This window comes from Heloderma suspectum, chromosome 2, assembly GCF_057233095.1.
Source record: "Heloderma suspectum isolate Gila_16-S chromosome 2, 16-S_ref, whole genome shotgun sequence".
NCBI classification, from domain to species: domain Eukaryota; kingdom Metazoa; phylum Chordata; class Lepidosauria; order Squamata; family Helodermatidae; genus Heloderma; species Heloderma suspectum.
The window spans coordinates 368,716,008-368,739,332 of NC_139459.1; the positions used below are offsets into that span (position 1 = coordinate 368,716,008).

Genomic DNA, 23,325 nt, shown 5'->3' on the forward strand with positions numbered 1-23,325 from the left:
AATGTAATAAAATGCAAATGAACTATACTGTATACCTACTTTTGGGCCACTCTGTATAAATAATACTAAAATAAAGCCATAAGCTGTAAGAGGTCAGCTGGATAACCTTTTTATTTATAACTTTGATTATTTTAAAAGATAAAAATAATGGATATTGTTACTGTTAAGGATAATGGCCTGCTTTCCGCCATAAGATCAGGTCAGGCTGTCACTTCAGACGTAACCACCTGGAATGGTTTGTAATCTAGAGGCTCCTCGGCCCTTTGCCCAAGGCCAGATGCAGCCCCTGCCACCTAGAAAGTGCCAACAGCTGGAGGTGGGGAGTTCCAGCCTCTTGGAGGCCAGGGCTGCCCACCCAGGGACCGAGCCAGTGATGGGCTGAGGCAAAATCTGCCCTGGGTTGCCAGGGCTGGGCTTTAAAAGTGGGCTGAGGTCAAGGCATGGGGTCTCCCTTCATCCTGGTGGTCCTGGACCTGCAGACAGCTGGTTACTATCCGGGGAGATCCACACTTAGGTATGCAAGGATAGGCCAGGTAGATTTAATATTTTGGCTTGGGTGTGTGTTCATGAAGCTCTCTGTTTATAGTTAAGTGATTTAGCTTTGTACCCTCTGTGTAACTTGCTACTTCCATTCTTCCCTTTCCCTCTACGCTTTTATTTTGATCTTAATAAACCTTTATCCAACCTTTAGTTGGTGTGATCTCTCTGCATAACCTCAGTACTAATTTCAGTGCCTCTTGGCTTACTAGGGTGGTTACTGGGTATTTTGGGGGACTGAAAGGCCGGGTTTGCCAGTCCTGTTTTTGGGAAGGGGACCCTGGGATCGGGTCCTGGGCAGTCCTCCCTTGCAGGGAGGTTGGGGCAGGTCCTGGTGGCGGGGATCCTCCTTCCTTGACAGTTACACTGCTATGTTTTGCAACCATGCACAAGCCATACAACTTGGTAGCACTGCAAAGCTGCAGGGCTGCCCAGAGGGGATTGGGGCGGGGGGGGGGACTGGGGCAATTTGCAAGTGACCCCCTGACTCAGTTCCTGCGCATACCATTAGCCCCTGCCGCATTGCTCACCAGAATTCTTGGTATTTTGTTTAAAGTTTTCATAAAAAGAGGAAAGAATATATCACAGTGTAAGATGACACTGAATCTCAACATGTACTTGTGACTTAATGGGACCTCTCCTCGGACATGATGAAGAAAATATTTTACGTAGTTGTGCATGAAATAGAATAGGTGCTAAGTTGAGGCTTAAGCTGGCTATGAAAGTATCCTTGGGAGGCTGAAAGGGCAGGGCCTGCTTATTAGCTAGGCCTGCAGCCCAACTGTAAGGGAGCATAAACCCATCACAGCAAGGTAAAATCTTTCTTTATATCCAGCCAGCAGTAGAGATAAGATTGGTCAGGCAGGCCAAGTAGCCCCAGCTGCAGTTTGCTGTAAGAAGAGAAGGAACAGAGAAAGCCTTCGGGGGGAATTCTAAGGCAGCGCAGGCAGCCTGATCGCGTCACAGGAAGAACTTCAGGCCCGCAGGGGAAAGGGTTCAAGGAGTGCGTGAGTGAATGCCACCGGAGATTTCCAGGCAAGGTGTCACTGCACAGTAATTTTCCGTGGCCATTACCACAGGGAAAGGCATAGGAGTGGTGCGAGGCCTGGCCTTAAGGGAGGAATCTTTCCTGAGTAGCGGAGAAAGCCAGTAGCAGGGCACAACCAGAAGACCTGTGTGACCTAGTCCCCGGAAGCAGAAAGAAGCTCTGCCAGAACTTGGAGGAGGTACTCAGGAGCAGCACAACCTGATCCCTATTCCATTGTCGCCATGTAAGAAAAAATGGAGCACATCAATTGTTCTGCTTGATCCCAGGGCAAGGAGCTGCAGGCAAGAATTCTCAGATGCAGTCTGTGAATGCAATAATTCTCACATGTGGCCCCCCAGCTTTGTAGATATATGCATGGGTCCTTGTAGGGCAGGACCCCCCACATCACACCTGCACAGGCCCAATAAACCCTCTGGGTGCCCTGCAAAGCTGACCGGGGTGGGGGGAGGGGGCATGAAAGGCACTCTTCACCCAGGGCACTATTTATCTTAGGACCGGCCCTGACTGCAAAATTCTGTATCATAGAATAGAGTGGAACTTATTTCCCAGGAAACAGGCATAGGATCAGAGCTGGGGAAACTCTATGCATGCTTCCTCAAGAGGAAGGAAGCCCCACTGAACACAGTGGGTCCTGCTTCTGAGTAAAGATGCATAGGATCAGGCTGGACAAGTTCCTGATGGCACACTAACAATTGCGGTATAATTCCAAATGGGCCGTAGTCAGGTGCGTGCTTTCCTACGTGGATGTAGCTATGAGGAGGACAGATATGATCAATTTAAGGAAAGGGTGAGGCCTCTGAGTGAGGCCCAAGGGCGCAGCAATGCTATAGATTAGATAGCAGTTGGTGCGTCACATTACATTGGAGAGCACAAACGAATAAAAGCCGCAGTACCAGTGGGTACAACCTGGTCCTTCAGTTAGGCAAAGCTGTACCTCTTGCATTTCTACCTGCTGTACTCCTGTGCTTAAAAGCATAGGAGACCTGGCCAAGGGGAGGCAGGAAGCAGCAACATTCTTGTGAGCCAAACAGAAGAAAGACATAACCTCACCTCACACAAGACAGAATGACCAGAGAGGATAACGGAAAAGATGGTATTTAAAATGCCACTTATTTATTATTTTTATCCTGCTCCTCCTGGAGCAGCTCTACTTGGAGCGACATACAATCAGTCAGCAAAGAACACAGGCCCTGCCTGCAGCCGTGCAATCTCAAAGGACACGACACACAAGGAAAAAAGAAAGGGAAGAGGAAAAAGTTAAGTAGGCTGTCAACAGGGTTGGTGGAATGGCCCTGATTCCCCGCATTTCCCAGCAAGGGGTGGGGATGAGTCCAACTGGAGAAGGCCCTGATGTTCCCTTTGCCTGCTCCTGTCTCCCTCACTCCTCCTTTCAGTTAATAAACCACTTCCGGTGGTTTATTATTCATTAGCTAAGATTGCTTTAAACGTGGGTTAGACAAAGTAATAGAGGTCTGTCAACAGCTGTTAATCTTGATCACTAAATGGAAGCACCATGTTCAGATGTAGTGGACTTTGGAGTAGCAGATGCTGGGGGCATCTGGTACTCAGCATCTTCATGCCCTGCTGGCGAGCTTCAGCATCTTCCAACCCGGTGCCCTCTAGGATGTGCTGGATTACAGCTCCCATCAACCCCCAGCTGGGACAATGGGGTTTGTAGTCCAGCACATCTGGAGAGCCCAAGGTTGAGGATGGCTGTTCAGAGGCATCTGCTGGGCTGCTGTAGGAAACAGATTGCTGGACCTGGCCTAATCCAGCACAGTGGTGAAGAGAGTGAGCTGTGGTTTCCCTGGTTCAAATCTTGCCTCTGCCACATTACTCCCAGGTGGCCTTAGGCAAGCCGCAGATCACAAGAGCAGTCCCATCCCTCTTGTGCACTGGCCAGGGCTGTATCTGCAGCACTGCGTTCAGTTCTCTCTGCCAACTTTTAAGAACAAAATTGAGGAACTGGAGTGTGTCTGGGTGACAGAGACCAGGATGGAGAGGAGGTCTGGAAACTAAGTCCTATGAGGAATGGTTGAAAGAACTGGGTATGTTTGGCCTGGAGAAAAGAAGATTAAGGGGACACATGACAGAGGTCCTTAAATATCTGAAAAGTTGTCATGCAGACTTGTTCTCTGTTGCTCCAGGGGGCAGGACTAAAGCCAATGGGTGGAAATTGTAAGGAAGCAGATTTTGGCTAAACATCAGAAGAACTTTCCTAACAGCGTGGGCTACTCAGGAAGGCTCTCCTTCACTGGGCTGAACATCTGGCTGTCAGGGATGCTGTTGTTGCTTCTGCATCGCCGATCCTGGACTAAGCAGGGGGTTGGACTAGATAGACTCCTGAGGCCCCTTAGGGATCACCTCACCTCTTACATCCCTGCCCAGTCTCTACAATCGACAGAGAAAGCACTTCTGAGGGTGCGCCATGCTCCTGGATTCAGCCCTCAGGTTGAGAGAGGTTCGATACCCCTGGTACAGGCAAAAGAGAGGGATGGTATCTGAGAATCAGCAAAGACGCAATTCACTGTGGACAGTTCTGCTTGAGCTATTGCAGAAAGGATTTTGCAAAGCTGGGTCCAGAAAAAGGCAGCGAAGGGTGCAATCCTATGCGTGTTAGACAGAAAAAAGTCCTACAGCTCCCAGCATTCCGAATGCTGGGAGTTGTAGGACTTTTTTCAGTCTAACATGCATAGGATTGCACCCTAAAATGACCAAGGATTTGGGGGCTCCTAAGTTATGAGGAAAAAGCAAAGGGGATTCCATCTGTGACCCCTGCCTTAGCTGGGGGAAAGGTGCTCCATGCCACAGAAGCCCTTTGCAAGAGTTATGTTTTACTTTTCCTTATATAGTTTCCATGTAGTGTGATGCATGGATAAGCAGTGTCTGTGCCCATCTTTCAGACCCAAGCTCCTGCCAGCCCCACTACCTTGCAGGGAGAACGGAATGTTTCTCCTAAGCTCTCTGCATTGCAGCACTTACATAGGATGGCTACGTGTCCCACTGTACAGAGGGCCGTCTTGTGTTTGAAGGCATCCTCTATTTGAAGTCCAAGTAGAGTTGATAAAGAACCATTAGAAGGGACAGCAGACAGAGCAGGTAGGCAGACAGGTCACCTGGTTACAGTCTTCTCCACTAGGGTGAGATCTATTTCACTTCTATTTAAATTATAGGAATGGTTTCTGAATTTGCATCAATACATAGAAATTCACATATGCAAATGGTATGCAAATCAACAACCTCTTTGGTCCTCTCCCCTACCCACCCCATGCATTTCCCCTTTTTTCTCGCAATGTATAAATGGTCACCCTAAACACAAGGGGGTTGTTTATCTCTCTCCTTTAGTTCAGGGATGGGGAACCCTTTTCAGCCCTGGGTAACCTTCCTAGGGCCGCATGCCAGCAGTGGGCGGGATCAAGGCCGCATATGCACCCTATTCACACACAGAAATGCACACACCCATCCACCACATGCCAAATTCACTGCCTAACTTTCAAAAAGACAGCAAAAGGACATTTAAAAGCCAATCTTCACCCTGCTGACTGATCAGTTCTAGTCACCCAAGTTAATCACTTGTCCTTGATTGTCTCTCTTTCCTTGTCCATTATATTATGGTGACCTTCAGGGTTCTTATATCTTCTTTAAATTTTGTATTAAGCTCTTTCATCATCCCCCCCAGCCCCGTGTTTCTTTCAGTTAGCCTCTGGTTGTTGGCCTTTTCCATCAAGGGTTTTAAGTGGCGCAGAGGGGAGAAAGAAATCCTGCCATGACTGAGAGAGTTAAGAGTGGTTTTAATTCTTGGCCCCCTTTAATGCTCTGTAAAAGGGGGATGCTAAAAACAGACCTCTTTGTGTAATACTATGCAACGCACACTCTTTATTGCGTATCAAAGGTAGCAGAAGTTCCTGTCTGAGGTTTGGCCGCTGCTTTTGGTTTTCCTCCAGCAACACAACTTGCTTCTTGCTGGGTCGCTTTGGGGGATGGACGTTTATACCCCCCTCATTCGCTCCTGGGGTTTCCTGCCCTCTAGTGTTGCAGACGATGAAGCATAAAGTCTCTCAATGCCCTTCGTAGATGCTCTGATGTTTGATCAGTGTTGCTTTCTGATCAAGACTCTTCCCACACTCCGGGTGTGTGTAAGGCCGCTGTCCCCTGTGAATTCTCTGATGCCTGATCAATTTATCTCTCCGGGAGAAGTTTCTCCCACATTCGGGACATGTGAATGGTTTCTCTCCTGTATGGGTTTTCAGATGGCACATCAAATGTACCCTCTGCCTAAAGCATTTCCCACACTGAGAACATTCGTAGGGTTTCTCTCCAGTGTGGATTCTCTGATGTCTTAATAGCGGTTCTCGAGAAGTGAATCCTTTCCCACACGCAGGACATTCATGCAGTTTTTCTCCCGTGTGAATCTTCTGGTGCTTCGTCAACGTTTGTCTGTGTCTGAAGAACTTCCCACACTGAGGGCACTGATATCGTCTCCCTTCTGTCTGAATGCCTTGATCTCGCTTTAATGTCTTTCTATTACTGAAGCTTTTCCCATCCTCGGGACACTCATAAGGTTCATCTTCGGTGCGGCTATTCTGGCAGCCAATTAAACCATCTCCACGCTGAAAGCTTTCCCTACTCTCAGAGAGTTCGTATTGTTTTTCGCCTGTATGTGTCCCCTGATGTGGATGGAAGGACCGTTTTTGCTGGATGTTTTCCCCCAAGGTGGAACATTTATACGGGTTCTCTCTGGTATGCATCATAACAAGCCCTGGTTTGTAGCGGTGCTTTCTGCTATGTTTGGAAAACAAGAGCTTTTCCCCCTCTGTTTGCATGGCGTAGCTTTTGTTAATGGCGGCTGTGAGACCTTCTGTGAACTCACTGGATCCCTTCTCTCCTGCCACTAACAGCTGCTCCTCCTGCTGTTGCCCTTTGGGTTCCCATGTCTGCTCAAGAATGTCAGATGTTTCAGGGAGATTCCATTGGGATATTTCTGCTAATGTCCTGTGTGTTTCCTCCGGCAAAGTCTCACCCAGCTGATATTTCTCCATCTTGATCCAACTTCTCTTCCCGTCACCTGAAGAGACAAGAGAGAGGCATTTGGTCTATGGTCTGGTCACCTCTTGTTTAGAGTCCTGCAACCTCCTTCTTGCTGGTCTTCCCTCCTGCTGTACATGCTAACTCACGATGTCACTGCATCTTTTTTTTCCTCCTAGGTTCTAGTTTAAAGAACAAAACATGATGTGCCAAAATAGCCCAGATTCTGCTCCGGAGAAAGGTGGATTTTATGGCTTGTATAAATTAAGCCAATCAAGGCAAATGGCCTAAAGTTTGCAGAATTAATCTGCTCCACTCATCAGAGAAGGAAGCAAGGAGCTATATGGGGAACAGTAGACCAGATCTGTCACCTTCCATCCTACAAATTATGCATCACAGCACCGTTTCCCTGTCGAATGGGGAAGGGGACCAGTCACGACTTAAACCCTTGGGACATGTGCTACAGCTCTCAGGTCATCTGAGAGATTTTACAAAAATGCTGTTGTTCCCAGGGTGCCTTGGGGGGGAAGTGACAACAGGAAAAATAGCTGATCTGAAAATGTATTTACTTGTAGGTCCCATTAAGCTGCATGGGGGGGATGGCGAACATCTGGTTTGTAGGGATAATCTGAGTCTACAGATGGCCATGCTCCCCACCTACATCACCAGCCAATCATCAGGTCGCCACATATTTTCCTGATCCCCCCCAGCTGCCAATCATCTGGTGGTTCCCACCACTTCCTTTTCTCCTGCCAATGGCGGGGGTCTATTTTTTTTTAAAGCCTTGAAAAATATTTGCTTTGGTCCTGGTCACGCCAAGACAAAGATTTCTTTCTCCCCTGATCAGCTTCTTCCTGGCTTCCTCCTGTCTTAATCAGGTGATTGGGGAGGGCAGGACGGGAACTGGTCACGTTCTGTTTCCTGGTCCCTCTGCAGCTTAGCTTCACACATGTAAAGCAAACAACAAGGGACCTTTTAAAATGCACCACTTTGCTTCCTTATGTGATACAGACTGAAAGGGAGAGATGGGAATCCCCTTTCACTGCTATGCATCCTTAACAAGCCTTTGGCCAGGACATAAATAAAGTCTGAGAGAAACCTCCACTTTACTGTTTTGACTCGCAAGGGGACTGTGTATTTTTTAAAAAGTTCCACTTTGCTGCTTCAACCTGAGGCTTGTGCTTACTTCTGAGTGGGCATGCGCTGTACTGGGATGCTTCAACTTGCAAGAAGCAAAATGCTCGTTTGCTTTTTGTGCTTCTCTGCTGTTTAAACTCGATGCATATGCCTTGCAGTGTGGCTTACTTCTGAGTAGACACGCATTACAGAGAGCTGTGGTTACTGTGGCGTGGTTCATGCATCATGGACTGAGCTGTGGCAAGCTGATTTGATCCAATACAAAGTGCTTCCTGCTGGAAATCTGAAAGAATGGGATTTCTGCTCCGCCCTCTTTTGCATTTGACCCCACCCACCAGTGGAATGCAGCCCCCGAAAGCTTATCTAAAGTGGAATTTGGCCCTCAGGCTGAACAAGGTTCGACACCCCTACCCCTGCATGGGAACTTTTCCCAATACGTATGTTTCAGATCACAACCGATTTCTTTCCGACAAGGTGAAATTTGATAACCGAAGCATTGTGTGTAAAACATGACACTCTCAGAATATCATCAGGATGAACAGTAGATCCCTGAGCAAATCTGTTCCCACTTTTCGTGTTCTACATGGATGCTCCCCAGCAAAGACAGTCGCTGATCAGGGGAGTGTGGACTTTTGTTAGTGCTTTATAGGGATGCTTGGATGAATAATCAGTGGAGCTTCCTGGCTGAAACTTGGAAAAATGCTTCCAGTCAGGTAGACAAGAATGGGATTCCCAACCTCGGATCCCCAGTTGTTGGACTCAAGATGCCCATCATTCCTTGTAATCGTGGCCAATTCCCAGGGATAATGGGAGCTTCAGTCCAACAACAGCTGGGGACAATGTTAGTCCTACTTAGAGTAGATCCATTGAATTGAATGGAACTTAAGTTAAACTACCATTGGATACAACCAAGGTTTGGAATCACTGGGCCAGACAGACCAGTAGTCTCACTCTGTATAAGGCAGCTTCGTATCTTGAGTTCTCACAGTCCCTTTGGGGAAAACCCATGACAAGAACAGCGGTTCAAAATGTTGTTTTTACAGCCCCACCTAACATGTATCATAAACCTGACTATTATCTTGCAGGCCATTTACTCTGTTAATGTCCTATAAGGATTCTCTGGTGGAGAATCCATGCCCCTTTGGAACCAAAATGTTTCCCACACCCTCAAAACATTTATGTCATTTGTGGATTCCTTGTCCCAGCAGCTCATCCTTCTGCTAAATGTTTCTTCCACGCTCAAGGCATTTGTAAGGTTTCTCTCCTCTGTGGATTCTCAGATGTCTCATGGGATGTTTTTCCAGTATGCACCTTTCCCCCACATTCAGGACTTTCACAAGTGATATATTTAATTACTTAATTTATATTCTGCCTCCCCCCACCCCCAAAATGGCACTCAAGTTCTCTGTCCTCAGTGAGTTCTCTGATGTGTGAGCAACTTATCCTTCCTTGAGAAGTTTCTTCCACACTCAGCACATTCGTAAGGTTTCTCTCCGGTATGGATTCTCAGATGTCTCATCAAATGGGCACTCTGCATGAAACTTTTCCCGCACTCACGGCATTTGTAAGGTTTTTCTCCAGTATGGATTCGCAGATGCCTCATCAAATGGGCGCTCCGTATGAAGATTTTCCCACACTCGAGGCATTTGTACGGTTTCTCCCCTGCATGAATCCGCAGATGGGTTATCAAATGTAACCTCCGAGAGAACTTTCTCCCGCACTCCCGGCATTTGTAAGGTTTCTCTCCTGTATGGCTGCTCTGATGTCGAAGCAAATTTGCTCTCCAGCGAAAGCTTTCCCCGCACTCACAGCATATGTACAATTTTTCTCCAGTGTGTCTTCTCAGATGGTCTGAATTTTGCTCGAAGTTTTCCCCCACTGTGGGATATAGAGACTGGACCTCTTCAGCATGTTTTGTAACAACTCCTGGATTGTGGCAGTACCTTCTACCATACTTGGGGAACAAAGGGCTTTCCTGCCTTGTGTATTTTTCACTGCAAGCCGCTCCGAGACCTTCTGAAAACTTGCTGGATTCATTCTGAGCCCTTGGCAGCTCCTTCCCCTCTCCCCTGTTGAACTCACATCTTTGCTTGTGCATCTCAGCTGTCGCTGCAACGTTCTCCTGGTTGATTTGCGGTAGTACCCTGGATGTTTCTTCTGGCTCACTTCCACCATACTGAGAATTCTCCATCTTGATCCAACTTCTTTTCCTGTCACCTGAAGAGACAAGAGAGAGGAATTTTGTCTATGTTCTGGTCACCTCTTGTTTAGAGCCCTGTAACCTCCTTCTCGCTGGTCTTTTGAATCTGCTTCTACTGATTGTAGAGCAATGGTGACGGACCTCTTCCTGTACATCCCAATTCAGGCTGTCCCTGCTAAACTCATCTCCACACCCCCACCCCAGTCTCTAGCATCACCCTCTCCTTAAAAAGAATAACACATTATGTTCCAAGGTATTTGTAGATTCTTCTTCTGGGAAAGATGGATTTTGTGGCTTACATAAATTAAGCATACCAAGGCAAATGGCTTGCATAAGTTAAGCAAATGTTCTGGCTTGCATAAATTAAGCAAATGTTGCAGCTTGCATAAAGTAAGCAAACCAAGGCAAATGTAGTTCATTTTGCAGAATCAAATCTGAACAAAGACCAGGGGGAAGGGGCCCTCCAGATGTTGATGGGTTCTAGCTGCCCTCAGCCCCAGCCACTGGTCAGGGATGATGGAAATTGGAGTCCAGCAGCATCTGGAGGGCCTCAGGTTCCTCACCACTGTTCTATGACTAGTTGAAGCAGATTCTGTTCTGCAAAATAACATCTGGAAGGCCACAAGCACTATATAGAATCATAGAATCCGCCACCTTTCACCCTACAAGTCATAGATCACAGCATGGTTTCTATGCCAGAGGGGGAAGGGGATAACTCAAGGCTTAAATCCTGGGAACTATGCCTTGGGGGACAAACCAAGACCTGTGGTCATCCAAGAGGTTTCAGCAACCTCACAAAAATGCTGTTCCCACGGTGCCTTGCAGGAAAGCGATGACAACAACCATAGTTGATCTCAAAGGATATTTACTTGTAATTTCCATTCAACTGTACAGGAATTATTTCCTACTACGTACGCTTTGGATCCCGGCCCGTGTCCTAACAAGGTGAAATTTGATCACTGAAGTACTATGTAGAATTTGACACTTGCAGAATATCATAGGGGACAGCAAAAGTAGATCCCTGAGCACGATCTGTCCCCCTGAGGAATAACCTCTAACAAAAACACTCGCTGATCAGGGGAGTACAGACTCTGTCAGTGCCTCACAGGGATGCACCAAACAGATAATCAGTGTAGCTTTCTGAGTGAAACTCAGCCCTCCCTTGGGATGTTCAGAAAGTCTCTGTATCCTGTACAAGGTCCCCAATGTTCACTCAGCTTATCTATCCAAGAGACATTTCTTTCACGCTCAGGACATTTGTGCAGTTTCTCACCCATAGGAATTTTCTGATGTCTTAGCAAATTACTTCTCTGAAGGAACTACTGGCCACAAAGATGACATTCACACAGGTGCTCTTCAGTATGGATTCTCTCATGTTCTGTCAATACAATTTTTTTTACATGAAGCTATTTCCACACTCGGGACATTCATAACGTCTCCTTCCTGTAGGGCTACTCTTATGTATAACCATGTTCTTTCTTCGACACACCATTTTCCCACCAGCATTTGTGCAATTTCTCTCTGGTATGCAATCTCCAATGGTTTGATATATTATCTCTCTGGCTGGAACATGTCTCAAACTGTGGACATTTGTACCATTTTTCTCCCATTTGGATTCTCTGGTGTTTACTGTGGTTTGGATTCTCTGCTGTTTATCAGGCTATGATCTTTGCTGGAAGTTCTGTTTATAGTGGACTTCTCCATTACTTTTTATTAACACATTCTGGTCTGCAATATGGAGATATCATCTGGTCTGCAGCACTTAGAGATCCAACACATCTCACCCCCCTACTCCTAGCCAGGCCTATGTTAACTGTGGAAATTTGGCAAATAGAAGCCATTATAACTTCCAAACGTTCAGTGTATTCATTCTCTGCCCCTACCGGCTTCTTCCCCGGTTGTCCTTTGGACTCCCATCTCTTCAGCTGTTACAGGAATGTTCCGTTCTGATACTGTCAAGGGATCTGGAGAGGGCATCTTACAGTCATGCCTTCCCGTTTAAGCTGACGCAAAGGCAAAGAGCCTTTGCTGGGAACATCTTGTCCTCATTGCCCAAAGCCTTCTGTGTTTGGATCCATCATCGTCTGGACTTTTGGAGGCACTCTGCACATGGACTGGAACTTTGGATTGTTAAGGGCTTGCCATGAAAAGCACTGTGAGGCTTTTCAGACTTGAACTGTTGCTGTGGATGGTGTGTGTCTGTTTGTTGTCAGCTCAGAGTACTGGTAGGCTGGGTTTGATCTATGACTTTTGGACTTTCCTCTACCTGGACGCATGCAGTGTGGAGTTACCAATGCGAAAGCAGTGACACAGAACTCCCTGCGTACCTGGATTTACCCTTCCCTTCATCTTGATAGGCCTTGACCATGTAGCCTGGAGTTATCAACAAAAGATTCAAAGTTGGACTCTCTATGGGTGTGGTTTGTTTAGTCCCTTCAAGAAGTTATCCCTTGATTGCCTGATGGGTTCATTCCAGGAGTCATTCCCTTTCCATGTCCAGGGTTGGAACCCTGTGAAAGGATTGCCTGGGTTAGGTACTGAGGAATCCAGAGTCCCTTCCCTTGTGTTCAGAACCATGGAGAATGACAACAGGGAAACCACATTGATGAGGATCTCAGTCATGGTACTGGTGTTTAGCTTTGGACTGTTCCGGAATTACATAGAGCTCATAGCTACTGACCATATATGATTTCTGAAGAGTGTAACCATCAAGCTTTTGCCGTGCGATTCCCTGCAATAAAGAAATCTCACTGATTTGGGTGTCCGGTGTCAGATTGCCTGAGCGTGTGCGCTGGAGGGGATCTAGAAGCCTGACAGATACTTCTGCTTGTTTCCTCTGGCTCAGTCCTACCCTGGCAAGACTGTCTTGATCCTACTTCTCATCACTGGAAGAGTTGGAGTAAAAAAAGGCTCTCAAGAAGCCCCTGTTGGAATCCTTCATGGTTAAAGGGCACAACATACATACCCTGATGTATATCAGGGGTGGGCCACTTTGGTGGGGGTCTGGGGGCCACTTTCGACCCTCTGGATTTCCCTGAAGGTTGCACCACTGAATGTGGCGGCAACGACAAAAAACCAGCAAACCATTACGGAAGGCTAAAACAGACAAATTTAGATAGTTCTGAGGCTAAATTTGCCCGTTTTACCCTTCCATAGTGCTTCCCCCCCATGAATTTTGGCAGCCGTGTGGTGGCAGCAGGGGGGCACATGTGGCCCACCCAATGTATATAAATAAGTGCAAAGAACTGAGAACTGAATGACACTTGGAGAGCCAGTAACGTAGACAATAACAGGCTTGAGAAACCAATGGGCTCACCAATGGGCTCTTGAGTTCCCACAGTCACTTCGGGGGGAAACCCTCAAGAACAAGTGGGAGCTGCAACAAAAGGCTGCAGTGCAGAGTAGCCCTGTTTGCTGTTTCAGTCAACCAGCTCAAAACAAACATTCAAGGTTCAAGAGACCTAGCGGAACTGCACTAGACCAAGAAGAGAATTTTCTACAGCGTTTATAAATAAAGTACTTAATGGTACACAATCATACCAATTAATTTAAACACTGGTATGATCGTTTGTGTACCATTAAGTACTTTATTTATAAATGCTATAGAAATTACCTTCTTGGTCTAGTGCATGTTGTAAATGCTGGTTGAAATGCTGACTGACTGTTCTGAGAAGGCAGAAGGTCTAGGAGCTGGCAGGAACGTTTTCGGCTACGGATGAGCATCAACTGTTGCTCCCAGGACCTGAACTGGGTCTGAGGCTTTTCTTTCATTCAGAGGCTGATTGATAAGTGAGGCTGGCTGGGTCAAGCTGCAGATGTTTTCCGCCTGCCCATGTGCTGGGCCCCTCCCCAAACACTCTCAGGCTGAGGCATTCTGTGTCCTCATCCACCCTAAATGGAGGCACAACCTTGCAGTTCTGTTAGGTCTCTTGCACTTGCGTGTTTGTTCTGAGCTATTACTGGGGACTTTGTCTTTTTTTGTTTTGCATATGTTCCAGTCAGCCAGCCATGCCCTCTTCCACAGTATTCTATTCTATTCCCCCTCTCAAGTGATTTTCCTTCTGCCCTCTCAGAACAGTCAATCAGCATTTCATGGCAACTGAGCATGCTGTTAGGGCTGCAAAAACATTGGACTGTTTTTTTTGAGGTTTTACCCCTTAAGGGCGCAATCCCTCTTTTTTTTTACCCCTTAGGGGGGAACCTATGCATGTTTAGACAGCAAAAAGTCATACAACTCCCAACCTGCCCCAGCCAGCCATGCTGGCTGGGGCATGCTGGCAATTATAGAGCTTTTTGCTGTCTAAACATGCATAGGGTTGCACCCTAAGTGTTTCTTTACCAAGAAGTTTCTTTCTGGAAATGTCAGTGTTCCTCCAAGCCTGCCAATATTTCCCTCTTGTTTCGGGGTTGGTGCTTTTTTAGCTATATAAGCATTGGCATTCACACAAGAATATCAGAAAAAGAGGGAACGATGGTTTAACGTTTTACAGCCCCACCTAAAACATATCTTCTTCTAAGTCTGACTATTCTCTCTCAGACTATTAATGCTGTCAATGTCCTTCATGGATTCTTTGGCAGCTAACCTTTGCGCCTTTGGCCCATTTTTTCCTGCACTTGGGGCATTCTCAGCGTCGCTGTCCTTTGTGAGTTCTCTGATGTCTGAGCAGCTGATCCTTCCGAGAGAATCTCCTTCTGCATTGAGTGCATCTGTGCAGTTTCTCTCCTGTATGAGTTCTCCTATGTCTCATCAAATTTATACTCTGAATAAAGCAATTCCCACATTCATGGCATTTGTACGGTTTCTCCCCTGTATGAATCCGCAGATGGGTCTTCAAATGCGATCTCCGAGAGAAGCTTCTCCCGCACTCAGGGCAAGAGTAAGATTTCTCCCCTGCCTGGCTGCTTTGATGTCAAAGCAGATGCACTCTCTGATGGAAGCTTTCCCCACACTCAGAGAATTTGTGCAACTTGTCTCCAGTATATTTTCTTGGATGGTAAGCATCGTTCTGGAAGCTTGCCCCCATGGTGACATATTCAGATTGGTAATCTTGAGCATGTTTCATAACAACTCCTGATATGTGGCGGTACCTTCTACCGTATTTGGAGAACAAGGTCTGTCCCCCCCTTCGGTGCACTGTGTATTTTTCACTGCAAGCAGCTCCAACACCTTCTGAAAACTCCCTGGATTCATTCTGAACTTTTAGAGGCTCTTTCTCCTGCCCTTTGTTGGACTCACATCTTTCCTCATGCATCTCAGCCATCAGCGGAACATTTGCTTGGCTTATCTGTGGGGCTCTCCTGGGTGCTTCCTTCACCTCACTTCCTCCATGCTGAGGATTCTCCACCTTGAGCTGACTTCCCTGCCTGTCACCTGCAAAGACAGAGAGAGGATTTTTGCCCATGTTCTGGTGAGCTCTTTCCTGGACTCCTGCAACCTCCTTCCCACTGACTTTCCCTTCCGCCCCAATTTCCTCTCAATCAGATTCAGAATATCTTTGCTGCAATGTTTCTTCCTGTCTCTATGATCACAGCAGACCTCCCCTTTTATTCCGGGAAGTGGTTTTTAAAGTATACAGCTCTTAGCACAACATTATGGGCCTTATAAATAAATTACATTTAAAATACATTTAAAATTAAAATCAGAGAGGGCTTAGAAATGTGTTTTGTTTTCTAAAATTAAGGGCACAATCCTATGCATGTTTAGACTGATAATAGGCCTACAACTCCCAGCATGGCCCAGCCAGCATGGCTGGCTGGGGCATACTGGGAGTTGTAGGCCTTTTTTCTGTCTACACATGCATAGGATTGCACCTATTCACCTATTTAATTCATTTAATTAAACTATTTGTAACCTGCAAAAGTCTGCAAGTTGGCTACCAAAAATATCAACGGCAATATAAAAAGTTATAGACAGATATCAGATTTTGATAAACACACATATAAAGACTAGGTAGCAGCAATGTTGATCAGTGCAGCCTAGAGAGAAGTCTTCAGGGAAAGGCAAAAGCTCTCCAGAATGGGACTCAGTTGGTCTGGTGTCTTAGACAGGGGTGGGCAACATGTAGCCCCTGGCCTAATTTCAAAAACCCTTCGCCTGCACTTAACTCAGCCCTCTAACAAGCGTGATCTGCCCCTTCCCCAGTAGCCCACTCACTGACAGAGAAAGGGAGGAAGAGAATGAGAGAAAGAGAGAGAAGGCCTGACCCACCTTTGGCTCTGCCCCTGCCCACTGCTGTTAATTTGGTCCTGTTTAACTTCAGAACTGACACCAATTGGGTTCTAAACACCCCGGTGGGTAACCAAGCTAAATCCAAACAGGCAAATCTCATCGCAGACTAAAACATACACTGAAATCCATTAAATTGACCCTTGCCCTTCATGGCTTATTAAATCAAACAAGGAGGAGTTGTCCAGCTGGGTCCAGGAGGTTGTAAATTCCTCCTTGAGAGAGGGAGTGGTGCCTGCCGCTTTAAAAGAGGCAGTAATTAGACCACTCCTGAAAAAGCCTAACCTGGACCCAGAGGATGTTAACAATTATAGGCCAGTGGCCAACATCCCCTTCCTGGGCAAGGTGCTTGAGTGGGTGGTTGTAGGACAGCTCCAGGCACTCTTGAATGAAACGGATTATCTAGATCCATTTCAATCGGGCTTCAGGCCTGGTTTTGGAACGGAAACTGCCTTGGTCGCCCTGTGGGATGACCTCTGCCGGGAGAGGGACAGGGGGAGTGCGACCCTGTTGATTCTCCTGGACCTCTCAGCGGCTTTTGATACCATCGACCATGGTATCCTTCTGGATAGGTTGTCTGGGTTAGGAGTTGGAGGCACTACGCTACAGTGGTTCTGCTCCTACTTGGATGGCCGATTCCAGAAGGTGGTGCTGGGGGATTATTGCTCTGTGCCATGGCAATTGTGCCACGGGGTTCCTCAAGGCTCTATTTCATCCCCCATGCTGTTTAACATCTACATGAAACCGCTGGGGGAGATTATCTGGAGGTGTGGGCTGAGGTGCCATCAATATGCAGATGACACCCAACTCTACCTCTCTTTCTCATCAAAACCAGGTGAGGCAGTGGCTGTTCTGAATCAGTGCCTGGGCACGGTAATGGACTGGATGAGGGCTAATAAACTGAAACTCAATCCAGACAAGACGGAGGTACTGTTAGTGGGTGGTTCGTCTGCCCAGCTAGGTGATATTCAACCTGTTCTGGAGGGGGTGGCACTCCCCCTAAAGGATCAGGTTCGTAGTTTGGGGGTGCTCTTGGATCCAGAACTGTCACTTGAGGCACAGGTGAACTCAGTGGCACGGAACACTTTTTATCAGCTTAGGCTGGTATACCAACTACGCCCTTATCTGGACAGAGATAGCCTAGCTACAGTGATCCATGCTCTGATAACTTCTCGTCTGGATTACTGCAATGTGTTAGACGTGGGGCTGCCTTTGAAAACGGTCCAGAAACTTCAGCTGGTCCAAAATAGGGCAGCAGGATTGTTAACAGGGACTGGCCTGCGAGCTCATATTACGCCAATACTTTTCCAGCTGCACTGGCTGCCAGTCCATTTCCGGGCCCGATTCAAAGTGCTGGTGTTAACAGTCAAAGCCCTTAACGGCTTGGGGCCAGGTTACCTGAAGGATCGCCTCCTCCCATATGTGCCTGCCCGGACCTTAAGATCTTCCTCAGTGGCCCTTCTCCATGAGCCCCTGCCAAAGGAAGTGAGGCGGGTGGCTACTAGGAGGAGGGCTTTTTCTGTTGTGGCACCCCGGCTCTGGAATGAGCTCCCTAGTGAGGTTCGCCTGGCGCCTACATTGTATTCCTTTCGGTGCCAGGTGAAGACCTTTTTATTTTCCCAGGCATTTTAGCATTTTAGCTTTCTAAATTTTTATCTTTGCTGTTTTAAATCTGTATTTTAAACTCCTGCATTGCTGCTAGGTTTTATTGTGGTTGTATTGTTATATTGTGGTTTTAATGTTCTATATATTTTAAATTGTTTTATTGTGTGTTGTTTGGTTTTAATTTTTGTGAACCGCCCAGAGAGCTTCGGCTATTGGGCGGTATAGAAATGAAATAAATAAACAATAAATGCTTTATTTAAGAAAATTACAAAAATTGAGACAAGATAGCTTGGCAGTTATATGATAAACGTTAGAAGGCTTTTCTGTGATTACATTATCGGCAGTGAAAGAGAATGTAACATAAATATAAGATTAACTAAAAGAATTGCCATTGACAAAGCTGGCACTACAAATGTAGCAAGCTAGATAACAAATCTGGACAAGGCCCACATGGCGCCAACATTGTCATCTTTTCGGCGCCAGGTTAAAACTGCCCTCTTCTCTCAGGCATTTGGCAGCATATAATGAGTCTCTTTGATTGTCTCTGGCTGATGGTTTTAAATTGTTTTAGATATATCATAGAATAGTAGGGTTGGAAGGGGCCTACAAGGCCATCGAGTCCAACCCCCTCCATATGTTGTCTATGTCATTATGTGAATGGTTTTATACTTTATATAATGTATTTTAATGTTTTTTTAATTTTTGTGAACCCGCCAGAGAGCTTTGGCTATGGGGTGGTATAGAAATATAATGCATGAAATGAAATGGAGCTCCTAACACTGTTGTTTGAATAATATGACTCCTCCTCAAAACCCTCCTGCGTTCTACTTGTGATTTAAAGCTAAACAAAAACATGCTAAAATTGCTACCTCTTCCTTTTTACCTCCTTCTGCACATTATTTGTATGTAGAAAGCTAAGCTAAAGCATTACTAAGTTCCTCTAGGCATGTGAAAAATTACACCTAGTTAAATGTAGAAGCTAGAGTGAAAGAGGAAAAAACCCTGAAGTCTTGGAAATAATTCGAAATTCCGTCTTCAAAAATAAGATAAAGTCCCAAGCTCGGAAAATATTCTAACTTCAGAAAGGAAAGGCCTTGCCTATCAGCAGCATGGAGATCTCAACAGGTTACCCTGAGGGAATGCGGCCCACCAGAGAGAAAAAATTTGCCCCACCCCATCCTAAAAGCTAATCAAGAAAGAGCGAGGTGAACTACCCAGAGAGGCAGCATCATTTACTACTGCTGCCAAAAACATTAGAGAGAAGGTTTTCAAAGCTATTGCTGTGCAGAAATGTCTTGTTGTTTGAGAGGCAGAACTGTGGTGAGCTTTCAGCGCCTCTTGAACCCATTTAGGGTGCAAGCATGTTACACAGAAAAAAGACCTACAACTCGCAGCATGCCCCAGCCAGCATGTAGGCCTCTTTTCTGTCTAAACATGCATAGGATTGCACCCTTTTTACACAGGCTTTCCTTGACTTGTAATGGACTATGACACTGCTCCATCTTATCACTGTTTCTGTTGTAATGTTTTAAATTAATTAATTAGGATTGGTTTTATATTGGTTTTATACTTTATTAGATATACATTACCTGAATCTTGGCCTGGGTGTCTCTCACATCCCATCGGGAACTGGTGGAACGTTTCTTCTTTATGGGGATGGGACGAGAGGTCAGGTTTGGGTGCCAAAAATCCCTCTTGATTGGAGACAGGCAGATAATTATTTGTTATGCAGTTAGGTGCCAAGAGCATGCATGGTTTCCTACTTTGTCTTTCTTTTTCTTACTTTACAATCATACTGAGCTTTTGCATAGTACATCTAATTGTATTCCTTGCAACAACTGAGGGAGAAAAACTGTAGTTTTGTTCAGGCTGTAGCCATAAAGATAGGCCTCTGCCTCTCTCTCTCTCTCTCTCTCTCTCTCTCTCTGTGTGTGTGTGTGTGTGTGTATGTGTGTGTGTGTGTGTGTTCTAGAATGTTGCTAAAGAGGATGTGCTGGGATGAGAAAACTGTGCTGGAAGGTTTTGTTCCCTGTATGTACATTAGTAGCCCCCACTAGCATGTCAGTATCTGATTGGCTGACAGCTGTGGCGCGGTAAGAAATTCGCGAGTATATAAAGTTTTGTTGATCTGCTCTAGGGGTGTGGTCCTCCTAAGTGTGTGCAACCCACCCACACTAGTATGCTCTGCTCAGAATCTGGTTAATAAAGGCGTATAGTGTCAGAAGACCCCTGGCCTGCTGTGGTTCTTGGGAAGGTCTGAAAACTTTCCTCCTCAATTTGGCATAGGCGGCAGGATGGCTGGGCCTGACCCGGGACGCTGTGGACGGGGCAGCAGAATGCCTGCAGCTGCATTCTGAAAGGTGAGAGATCCTTTTTCAGAAATCTCCCACTGAGCCCTTCCTGCGCCCCGGCTTCAGACCACTGGCAGTAAGAGTCATTTTGCCTCCTTTTAAAAATTAACCTAAGGAGGTGACATAAGTATTACTATTCCCCCATATTGCAGATGGGGAGACTGAGGCTGAGAGACAGAGGTTAGCGAGTTGATGGCAGAGGCAAGATTTGAACTGGCAACTTCCTGATAAGTAGCTCAGCAATTACCACCTCTCAATAGAATGTAAATGAGGAAAATAATGACATATGAAACTGATTAATATCATATTAATATAACATACAACACAATCACATGTGTGTCTGTGAGATGAAAGATTGTGCCTGAGGAACCTGCTTGGAGAAAAGGCGAGTAACGGGAGACAAGACAGAGGTACACAAAACTATGCATGGTGTGGAGAATGTGGACAGGGAGACATTTTTCTCCCTCTCTCAAAATACTAGAACCCAGAGGGGTCACCCCATGAAGCTGATTGATGGGAGATTCAGGAAAGATGAAAGGAAAGACGTCTCCACACAGCGCAGAGTCAAACTATGGAATTCACTACCACACAATGTAGTGATGACCACCAATTTCGATGGCTTTTGAAGGGGGGTAGACAAATTCCTGGAGGAGAAGGCTATCAATGGCTACTAGTCTTGACAGCTACGTGCTGCGTCCAGTATCAGAGGCAGTATGCCTATGTACACCAGTTGCTGGGGAACATGGGCAGGAGGGTGCTGTTGCACTCCTGTCCTGCTGGTGGGTTTCCCACAGGCAGCTGGTTGGTTACTGTGTGAACAGAACGCTGGACTAGATGGAGCCTTGGTCCGATCCAGCAGAGGTCTCCTTATGTTTTTAAAGGTGAGACAAAGCTACCTGGAAAAGGACATAAGGGCTCGAACTCACACATGCATTCAGCTATAGCTCACATGGGAGGGGTTGGGAACCTCAGGCCCCAGGGCCAAATCCGGCTCTCCCGAAGTACCAATCCTGCCTGCTGGGGTTCCTCAGATGGCCATGCCCCCTCCACCTAGCCCCACCGTCTTTCCCTGAACCACCAATCATCCTGTGGTTTCCCGGCTGTTGTGCCATTGTTTCCCCATTCTAAAGGGCTGAACTTCCTCTCCTATGGCTTAGTTACCAGTAATAGGAGCCTTCAGCTAAAATATGCTGGTATTTTTTTGCATTTTGGCTCCACCCCTTTTGCCTTTGTCCCTGCCCCCTTTGCCTTCAGTCCCTCCCACCACTGGAGCGTCTCCAAAACTGAATTTGGTCCTCGGGCTGAAAGAGGTTCCCCTCTCCTGCCATATGGTCACATTTCCATTAACCATCCAACTGCTTGGCAGGCAGTTCAAGTAGTAAGGAGAGAAACCCTGAATGTCCTAACCATGGGAGAAACTTCTTTCAGAAAGAGAACCCGATCATACCTCAAAGAGGACACAGGACTCATTCTGCTTGGGGAACTGGTCTCGTTCCATATCAAATATATGAGAGCAACAGGGAGAGAGAATTTGGAAAGGATTTCTTGCGCTCTCTCTCAGATTCTGTGGATGGCAACCAATTATGGTGATGTTTCCTGGAATTCCTGAGGCCTAAGCAGATCAGAGGCTTACCTAAGGAATCTGTGTTCCCATCCTCTTCCTGTAAGACTTGCCAGAACATGGTCCGGGGGCCCGGCTGCAGCAGAGTCTGCTCGACCACATGTAAAGACGCACCTGTGTCTTTGAGGCTTATCAGCCCCTGGAAACAGAAAAACAATCACCCCCTTCCTGATCAGTTCTGGTTGCAGGAAAAATAGTGTTCAGAACCATTACATTGATCATCTCCAATCCACTCGTAAATGTGCAACATTGGGGAAAACCTACCTTTCTAGCATCTTTTAGCATGTGATCCTATACATGTCTGCTCAGAAGTAAGCCCCACCTAGTTCAATGGGACTTTCTCCCAGGACAGTGTATGCAGGACTGCGGCCTTACAGTGCAATCCTATGGGTGTTTTTTTTTTTTTTTAAGTACGTTCCATTGTGTTCAAGGTGGTTTAGTCCCTAGTAAGTGTGTTCACAACTATCCACTTAATTACCCTGATTTACAGTGCACCAGGTTCACCTAGCCTGCAATCCTACCCACACTTACCCAGGTGTAAGTCCCATTCAACTCAGTGGGACTTACTTCTGAGTAGACATGCACAGCATTGAGCTGTGAGGGTAGGATTTAGCTTCTTGGCATCAGGTGTGGAGAAGCCTTGAGGCAGATGGAGTCTGCCCAAAGAATAACTGGAGATACAGAAGCAACATTTTAAAAAGTGAAAGATCTTTTAAAATTGGACCCGGCTTTAGTGAGAAGTTGTCTTGTGAATCTATTCTAGTTCTACAACGCAGGAACTCAAATCACTCAAAATATATACATGTGTATATATACACACATACACACACGCTCAGGCACATTTTCAGATATATACTATAATTATATATTACATTTATGCACTGCCATATCTTCTAGAAAGTCATCAAGGTGGTGTGCATGGTGTGGAGAATGTGGATAGGGAGGTATTTTTCTCCCTCTCTCAAAATACTAGAACCCAAAGGGGTCACCCCATGAAGCTGATCGGTGGGAGATTCAGGACAGACCAAAGGAAGGGCTTCTTCACACAGAGGCACAGAGTTAAACTATGGAATTCGCTACCACAAGATGTAGTGATGGCCACCAATTTGGAGGGCTTTAAAGGGGGGTTAGACAAATTCCTGGAGGAGAAGCCTATCAACGGCTTCTAGTCCTGATGACTATATGCTACTCCCAGTATCAGAGGCAATTTTACACCAGTTGCAGGGCAACATGGGCAGGAGGGTGCTGTTGCACACCTGTCCTGCTTGTGGGTTCCCTGTTGACAGCTGACTGGCCACTGTGTGAACAGAATGCTAGACGAGATGGACCCTTGGTCTGAACCAGCATGGCTCTTATGTGTAAAATTTAAAACAATAAAACCTTAACACAATAAAAACAAGAATATTAAAAACAGTAAATCACATTAAAATTACCTATTTTAAAAGGCTAAATTAAAAAGATGCATCTTCATCTTCATGCACCCTTGCTACACACACACACACACACAACTATATATATACCCTCTCCCGTTGTCACCCAAATCTCAGCAAATGGCAAAATAGGGACAATGGTTTA

The 23,325-nt window shown here is 46.2% G+C and overlaps 1 protein-coding gene across 1 annotated transcript in view; it reads right to left on the reverse strand.

The window, feature by feature from the left end:
* Positions 1 to 1,226: 1,226 nt before the first annotated feature.
* LOC146355969 (uncharacterized) overlaps positions 1,227 to 23,325 on the reverse strand; it is a 33,349-nt gene continuing 11,250 nt past the window's right edge. The window contains exons 5-9 of the mRNA XM_084831340.1: positions 21,763 to 21,889; positions 19,368 to 19,472; positions 15,184 to 15,318; positions 9,830 to 9,964; positions 1,227 to 6,650 (exon numbers count right to left, since the gene is read on the reverse strand). Of these exons, the coding sequence (XP_084687466.1) occupies positions 5,644 to 6,650; positions 9,830 to 9,964; positions 15,184 to 15,318; positions 19,368 to 19,472; positions 21,763 to 21,889 (1,509 nt within the window). The 3' untranslated portion in view covers positions 1,227 to 5,643. The remainder of the gene's footprint in view (positions 6,651 to 9,829; positions 9,965 to 15,183; positions 15,319 to 19,367; positions 19,473 to 21,762; positions 21,890 to 23,325) is intronic.